The sequence below is a fragment of the Lonchura striata genome, chromosome 5, assembly GCF_050655825.1.
Source record: "Lonchura striata isolate lonStrDom1 chromosome 5, ASM5065582v1, whole genome shotgun sequence".
Taxonomy (NCBI): domain Eukaryota; kingdom Metazoa; phylum Chordata; class Aves; order Passeriformes; family Estrildidae; genus Lonchura; species Lonchura striata.
The window spans coordinates 5759438-5767952 of record NC_140707.1 but is presented as its reverse complement, the minus strand read 5'-3'; the positions used below and the strand labels follow the sequence as shown (position 1 = coordinate 5767952).

Here is an 8515-nt window from a genome sequence, read left to right as displayed (position 1 = left end):
GACCGACTACTCTGGCTTGCCTTGGCCTCTGGTGGTCTCCCTATTCTGCCCTGTAACACTGGGGCTCTGCCCTTTCCTTCCTATAAAAAACAACCATCCTTCATCCTTCATCCATCTCATTCTTTCAGCCAGGTGTCCATGGCGGAAATTGGTATTCCACATCCAGAAATTCCATAGTCAAAGATTGCTCCTGCACAAAAGCTGCCATTACAGACAGGTCTGGCTGGCCTTGGCCTCCTTAGGGGGGCTCTCACCTGCCTTCCAAACACAGGGGATCCATGCTTCCCTTCCTATGGAAAAGAACTGGCCTTCTCCTCCAGGCACAAATGGCTGAAATTGGGATTCTACAGTCACAATTCCAAATATCCAAGGGTTGGTCACAGACAAACCTGCCAGGACAGACAGGTCTGCCTGGCCTTGGCCTCCAGTGACTGCAGAGTTCATCAGATCCTGAAACACAGGGGCTCTGTGGTTTCCTTTCTGTGAGACCACTGTGACACTGTGGGGCCTTGTGGAACCCAAGGGCCATTGTCACCCTGGGGGCCTCATGGAAGGAAGGGGCCACACTTCAGAAGCAAGCAGAACATTGGGACACTGCAGAGCGCCATGAAACCAAGGGAACAGGGAACAGGTCTGGCTGGCTTGGCCTCCCAGGGGCCACCTGACAAATCCAGCTGATCTTGGAATGTTGAGGGCTGCCTCTCATCAGCTCCTGGAGAACTGGGGCTCTGTGCTTTCCTTCCTATGGAAAAGAATCATCCATCTTTCCAGGTGCCCATGGCCAAAACAGATACTCCTCCTGAAAACTTTCATATATGCAAGAGTAATCCCACCCAAAAACTGCCAGGACAGACAGCTCTGGCTGGCCTTGGCCTCGGGTGATCACCTCTCATCTCAAGGAAGCCCTGAGGAAAGTATTTGAACAGGTTTGGCAGCTCTAACATAAATGAGTCTCTCGTTCTCTGAAAAATTCAGATGCTCTTTTGATCCTATGTGTATTTTTTTCCTCATTGTGCATTATGTGTGAAATATAATTTTCAGCTAAAAAAATATTATTCTTATCACTTTCCCAGTGTTATCTGACACAAAACACCTCATCTACATATGGCTCCAGGCCAACTGTATAAGCAAACCCAAGAAAGAGTACACCAGGCATTATTGTCTCTGCTCCCATCTGTCACGTCTCCTCTGGAGCTGGAGGTGCAGCCCCAGCACTTGGGAGGGCTCAGGGGGCCACAAGCTCAGCTCCCACACAGAGAACCTGTGGACCTTGGATGCTTTTCCTGCCCCTGCCCGCTCAGCCAGGCTGAGATGGACACTGATGGTTTCTGTGCCAGGCTCTCCCAGCCCAGCCCAGCTCCCTGCCAGCTCTGCCAGCTGCCCTGAGCTCTGGGCAGCACCAAGGGCCTCTCCCCAGCACAGCCCAGCCGGCTCTGGCCCCACAGCTCTGCTCAGCCCAGGCTGCTCTGGGAATGGAGCAGCTGAGGAATAGAGTCACATCCAGGGGTGTCCCCAGGGCTCAGGACTGGGGCCAGGTCAGTGAAATCTCTTTTTTGTTGATCTGGATGAGGCCATTGAGGGCACCTTCAGTCAGTTCCAGGTGAGCCCAGGCTGGGTGGGAGTGTGGCTGTGCTGGAGGGCAGAAAGCTCTGCAGAGGGATCTGGACAGGCTGGAGCCATGGGCCCAGGACAATGGGATGAGGTTCACCAAGGCCAAGGGCCGGGTCCTGCCCTGGGCTCACAACCACCCCAAATCCCTGGCCATGCCCTGCCCCTGATCCCCACAGCCTGTCCTACTTCCTTCATCCCTGCATTGCCAGGGACTTTTTGGAACAAGGGAGCTCTGCTCTGGCTATGGAGGGAGGTCCCAGTGCCACCACTGGAGTGGGAACCACAACTCATCAGGCTTGTGCCCTTTGGGGGTCAGGAACTGGTGAGACTCAGAGGCACAGAAAGTTTCTCTTCATGGCTGACAGACCATGGATGAACAGGACACTATTTAATAACAATCACGCTCTTCCCTGAGCTATTTGCTACGTCCCAGCAGTGCCTGATGAGTCCACCATCCACAAGTGATTTCCATACTAAAAGTGATTTTAGACAAAAGTGGTTCTCTGATAGATATAAACACAGTTAAGTTCTTGCATCAGGATGCTCATCCTGAAGTGGGGGCAAAACAGCTCAAACAATTCCTGATTTGCAAAGCTGTCAGTGGTGGATGGAGAAGGGAGGTCAGGCTGCTTTTGGTGCTGAGGAAATGCTGAAACCAGCCTGACTCATTTCATCTCCTCCTGGCCTGGCTGATCTCCCCTCTTTCCCCTTCCACCCAATGGCTTCTGTCTCCCACCAGGCCCCTGGTGAAGAGCCTGGCTCTGTGTTCTCCATCCCCTCCTCGCTGGCACTGCCAGGCTGGGATGAGGAGCCCCTCAGCCTTTCCTGCTCTGGGCTGGACAAGCCCAGCTCCCTCAGGCTCTGCTCACAGCCCAAGGGCTCCAGCCCCACCTTGGAGGCCCTTCCCTAAGCCTGCTCCAGCTGCCAGACATCTTTCCTGCCCTGGGGAACCCAACCCAGGCCACAGGCACCTGGATAATCCACGCCCTTGATGTCCTGGTCACACAGCCCTGGCCCCTTGTCCCCATGTCAGGCTCTGGGGTGGATCCTGTGGAACATCCTTGGGTGGCGGCTGTGGCTCCAGGTGGGCCGGGGGGATACCGGGGGACAGGGACCCTGCTGGGCATGAACAGCATTGGACTTGTTGGGAGAAACTGTGAGTAAGAGCTGGAGTGGAGTGACCAACCCAGTGACCTCACAGAGCCCTCCTGGGATGTCACAGAGCCCCTCTAGGATGTCACACAGCCTCTCTGAGATGTCACAGCCCATTCTGTAATGTCACACAGCTGGTCTCTGATGTCACAGACAACTCTGTGATATCACAGTCTGCTCTGCAATTTCAGAGCTCTGTCCTGTGATCTCTAAGCCTGCTCTGCGATGTCACAGAGCTGGCCTATGATGTCATAACCCCTTGATGGCCTCACATAAACCACTCTGTGATGTCATGGACCATTCTGTCATAGATCACTCATGTGATGTCATAGCCCACTCTTTGACCTCATGTGACCAGATGATAAATTGTCTCCACCAGGTGAGCTAACATCTGGATCTTGTTCTCCAAAACCAACAGGCCTATGGAGACCACACAATGCCCATTGTGGGATAAGGGGAACTAGAAGTTCACCAGCCTCAGTGTCCTGCCAGCTCAGCCAGGCCCATGGGAACATTGGGGTCCATGACCTCCAGGCACCACCAGAGAGACCCCCAGGACAGAGAAAGGCATGCAAAAGGGGAGGGGAAATATGTTAATGATTTTGGGGAAATGATTATCACATGTGTGTTTAGTCCAGCACAATCAATGAATAAGTGTGCAAAATCCAGAATATGAAACAGAAACTTTCTTGCACTCAGCATGCTTGGCTTTGGGAGGAGCTATCCCCCGTGCATCCAACTGAATAAAGAATGCTGCTTATAATGCTGCACTGGTGTTAAGGAGTTTTTTGGTTTAGCGAATTTTTGGTAACACTCCACTCCCAAGGAGAGCTCTGTCTGCTGCTGTTCACAAACAGGGAAGGGCTGGTGGCAGATGTGGGGGTCAGAGGCTGCCTGGGGCACTGGGACCATGAAATAATCAAGTTTTCAATGATCTGTGAAAGAAGGAGGGGCAGCAATGAAACTTCCACACTGGAATTAGGAAGGGCAGACTTTGGCTTATTTAGGATGCAGATTTGGGGAGTACAAAATCAGGTCCTGATTTTTTAAGGGAAACAGTCCTTAAAAACAAAGGAGTCCAGCAGGATGGAGATATTTCCAGAAAGTAACCTTAAGGGGGAAGGAGCAGTCTGTCCCAGTGTGGCAAATGATGAGCTGGTGAGGAAAATGACTGTCCTGGCTGCCCGTGAAGGTTTTGTGGGAACTCAGGGGAATAAAGAGGGTGCATCAACTTTGCACAGAAGGCCGGGCAACTTAGGAAGTGTTTAAGGACGTTGTTAGGTCACGGAGAAAGAGAAGTTGAGAGGTGAAATCTCAATTAAAGCTTAACCTGGCCACTTCTCTGAAAAATAATAGAAAATGTTTCTATAAGCAAATTATTAGCAAAACATCGGATAAAGAGAACCTCTACTATTCTTTAATGGATGCAGTGGAGAATATAAGAACTAAAGACAAGGAAAAGGCTGAGCTACTTAAGACCTTGTCTGTCTCAATTTTCAATATTAGGACAGGCTGTCCTCAGGACAAGAATTCTCCTGACATGGTAGATGGTCACAGGGAGCAGAGCAGCCCTCTATAATCCAGGAGGAAGCAGCTGGTGACCTGCTGAGCCACTCAGATGCTCACAGGTGGATGGGATGGGATCCATCCTAGGGGGATGAGGGAGCTGGTGGATGAGCTCCCCAAGCTGCTCCCCATCATTTACCATCAGTCCTGGCTCACCAGGGAGGTCCCAGAGCACTGGAGGTGCCAGTGTGAGCCCATCCCCAGGAAGGGCTGGAAGGAGGATCTGGGGAGCTCCAGGCCTGCCAGCCTGACCTTGGTGCCTGGCAAGGTTATGGAACAGATCACCTTGAGAGCCACCACAGGGCACCCACAGGATGGCCGAGGGGTCAGAGCCAGCCAGCGTGGATTTAAGAGGGGCAGGTCCTGCCTGAGCAACCTGATCTCCTTTTATAACCAGGTGACCCACCTGTGGATGTGGGAAAGGCTGTGGATGTGTCCATCTGGACTTCAGCAGAGCCTTGGACACTGTCTCTGACAGCATTCCCTGGAAAAGCTGCAGCCCACGGCTTGGGCAGGTTCCCTCCTGGCTGGGAGATGGAAGAGCTGGCTGGAGGCTGGGCCCAGAGAGGGGTGGGGATGGTGCTGCACCCAGCTGGTGTCCAGTCCCTGGTGCTGTCCCCAGGGATCTGTGTTTGGCCCAGTCCTGTTTAACATCTTCACTGATGATCTGGGGGAGGGGATCGAGCCCACCATCCCCAAATTTGGAGATGACACCAAGCTGGGTGTGAGTGTGGATCTGCTGGAGGGCAGGACAAGAAGACACATCCTTCAGCTGCACCAGGGGAGGTTTAGGCTGGACAAGAGGAAGAAGTTCTTCACAGAAAGGGTGAGTGGGCATTGGAATGGGCAGGCTAGGGGGGAGGTGGCAGAGTCACTGTCCCTCTCCAGTGACACTCAGTGGCATGGTCTGGGTGACAAGGTGGTATTAGGACATTGGCTGGACTTGGTGATCCCAAAGGTCTTTTCCAACCTATTTGATTCTGTCATTCTGTGATGACTGGGACACTCTGGGGCCATTGTGACCCTGCAGGGCCTCATGGAACTAAGAGGACCATGGTGACACTGTGCAGCCCCATAGAACCAGGGCTCCATTGTGGTGCTCTGGGGCCCAGTGGAACAAGGGAGTCCCTGTGACACTGGGTCCTGGTGGAACCACAGAGGCCATGGTGACACTGCGGGGCCTCGTGTGACCGAGGGGTTTCACCCCTGTGACACTGCCAAACCAAGGAGAGCATTGGGAGAGTCCAGGGCGCAGTGGAACTAAGGGGCCCTTCTGACACTGCGGGGCCTCATGGAACCAAGGGGACGATGTGACACTGCAGGACCTTGTGGAACCAAGGGGCCACTGTGACACTCTGGGGCCTCAGGGAATCTGGAAGACCATTGTGACACTGTGTGGCCTTGTGGAAACAAGAAGTCCATTGTGACACTAAGGGGACTTGTGGAAGCACAGAGAGCATTCTGACAGTGTGGGACCTCATAGGACCATGGGGCCTTTGTGACACCCTGGAGCCCCATGGAACTAAGGGGCCACTGTGAAACTTCAGCACCAACGAGAACATTGTGACACTGTGAACCCCATGGAACCAAGGAGAACATTGTCACATTTTGGGACCCATGGAACGAAGGAGACCAGTGTGACAGTGCAGGGCCTGGTGTAACCAAAGGGACATTTTGACGCTGAGGGGCCCCTTGGAACCAAGGACATCTCGGCAGATGACACCAAGCTGGATGTGAGTGTTGATCTGCTGGAGGGTAGGAGGGCTCTGAACAGGGCCCTGGACAGGCTGGATCCAGGGCCCAAATCCAACAAGGTGAGGTTTAACAAGTCCAAGTGCTGGGTCCTGCATTTTGGCCATAACAACCCCTGCAGCGCTACAGGCTGGGGACAGAGGGGCTGGACAGCAGCCAGGCAGAAAGGGACCTGCAGGGACTGATGGACAGCAGGCTGGACATGAGCCAGCAGAGTGCTCAGGTGGCCAAGAAGGCCAATGGCTCCTGGCCTGGATCAGGAATGGTGTGGCCAGCAGGAGCAGAGCTGCTGTGCCAGCCCTGATCTGCCCCAGCTCTGGACACAGACATTGCTGCTGCAGCTCCAGAGAAGGCAACAAAAAGGCATCTCTGCAGAAAACTCTGCTGGGAGATCCTTTAGTTCCTTGAAAGCCACCAAGAGCGCAGTCCCTGAAAGAAGTCTGTGGTCACAGGGAAAGTGGAGAGAATCAAGATAAGAATTGGCACACACCATGACATTTCTTTCTGGAGAATCTGAAAAACTTAAAGAAAAAGAACCTGAAAAATAAAGCCAACAAGAAATATCAAAGACATCTTTTATTACAAATGATTTGCAGAAATTAGCCGTCAGTTTAATGTTCCTGAAAGCATCCAGTCATCAGTCTCCTCACTGCAGCCTTGAGCTCCTGGTTCCTCAGGCTGTAGATGAGGGGGTTCAGGGCTGGAGGCACCACCGAGTACAGAACTGAAAGGGCCAGATCCAGAGATGGGGAGGAGAGGGAGGGAGGCTTCAGGTAGGCAAACATTACAGTGCTGACAAACAAGGAGACCACAGCCAGGTGAGGGAGGCAGGTGGAAAAAGCTTTGTGCTGTCCCTGCTCAGAGGGGATCCTCAGCACAGCCCTGAAGATCTGCACATAGGAGAAAACAATGAACACAAAACAGCCAAATGCTAAAAAGATAGAAAACACAAGACACCCCAGTTCCCTGACATAGGATTTGGAGCAGGAGAGCTTGAGGATCTGTGGGATTTCACAGAGGAACTGGCCCAGGACATTGCCATGGCACAGGGGCAGGGAAAATGTATTGGCTGTGTGCAGCAGAGCATTGAGAAAGGCACTGGCCCAGGCAGCTGCTGCCATGTGGGCACAAGCTCTGCTGCCCAGGAGGGTCCTGTAGTGCAGGGGTTTGCAGATGGATATGTAGCGGTCATAGCACATGATGGTCAGCAGGAAATACTCTGATCCAAGGAAGAACAGAAAGAAAAAGAGCTGTGCAGCACATCCTGTGTAGGAGATGTTCCTGGTGTCCCAGAGGGAATTGTGCATGGCTTTGGGGACAGTGGTGCAGATGGAGCCCAGGTCGCTGAGGGCCAGGTTGAGCAGGAAGAAGAACATGGGCGTGTGCAGGTGGTGGCCGCAGGCTACGGCGCTGATGATGAGGCCGTTGCCCAGGAGGGCAGCCAGGGAGATGCCCAGGAAGAGGCAGAAGTGCAGGAGCTGCAGCTGCCGCGTGTCTGCCAGTGCCAGCAGGAGGAAGTGGCTGATGGAGCTGCTGTTGGACATTTGCTGTGGCTGCACATGGACACCTGTTCATGGCGAATGGCAGTGAAGAGTTAGAGAAGATACCTTTACCCAAAATCAAAGCCATTTCCCATACACACTCCTCTGTCACACACACGGACAGACTTTTGTGTTTATGAGTTCTGGGGTTTTCTTTATAAGCTCCCCTATATCTGTCCTGCTATTCTTGGATATGAGAAACCCTCAGCATTTCTGCTGCACTCAGGGAGAACAGAGCAAGGTTTGTGAGGCAAAGTGATGAGTGGAGAGTGAGGGGATATGCTCTGTCATTCTGACCTGTTCAGAATTTTTCTGGGCTTTAACCTTTCCCCAGGGAAGGATGATCAGCTTCCCACATTTTCCCTCAAAACCTCCAGGTACAGCTCAGAGCAGATAGATGCACCACAGCCCAGCTCCATATTTGCAGGCAAGGGCTCACATTGCTCATTTCACCAACCCAGCAGCATTTTCAGGGTCACAACAGTTCTGCCTTTCCCCATCAATCTTACCTCTCAGAGATGCTCTAGGACAGCTTTGCACCCTGCATTGAAGCTCCCAGCTTGGACTGAAATCTCAGGGAGACTTCCAAGTGTCCTTCTGATGGCACTGGATGAAGGGAGGTGCAGGTCCTTCCCTGGCTGCACTGCCAGCATTGCCCAGAGCCGGGCACTGGGGACAGCTGTGTCACCCTGAGCCAGCTGTGCCCCTGCCAGAGCCCCCAGTGCCGGGCAGCTGCTCCCAGCCCTGTGCTCTGCAGAGGGAACTGGGCCCGGGGCTGCAGAGCTGCCCCACGGCTCTGCTGCAGCTCTGCCTGCACAGGAGGGGCTGCACGCCTTGGAGCCCCGGCCCTGAGGGCAGAGGCTTGGCTGGGGCACAGGAGGGAGGGGGCTTGT

The 8515-nt window shown here is 53.5% G+C and overlaps 1 protein-coding gene across 1 annotated transcript; it reads right to left on the bottom strand.

Moving 5' to 3' along the window:
* Positions 1–6226: 6226 nt before the first annotated feature.
* Positions 6227–8285, bottom strand: LOC144246431 (olfactory receptor 14J1-like). Its single transcript, XM_077783823.2, has one exon. The coding sequence runs from the start codon at positions 7623–7625 to the stop codon at positions 6693–6695; it is 933 nt and encodes a 310-aa protein (XP_077639949.1). The 5' UTR covers positions 7626–8285; the 3' UTR covers positions 6227–6692.
* Between the last annotated feature and the right edge of the window lie 230 nt (positions 8286–8515).

What these genes read in the sequence shown, in the direction of transcription:
- LOC144246431 (XM_077783823.2), bottom strand. Translation starts at nt 7,625, where the DNA reads ATGTCCAACAGCAGCTCCATCAGCCACTTCCTCCTGCTGGCACTGGCA.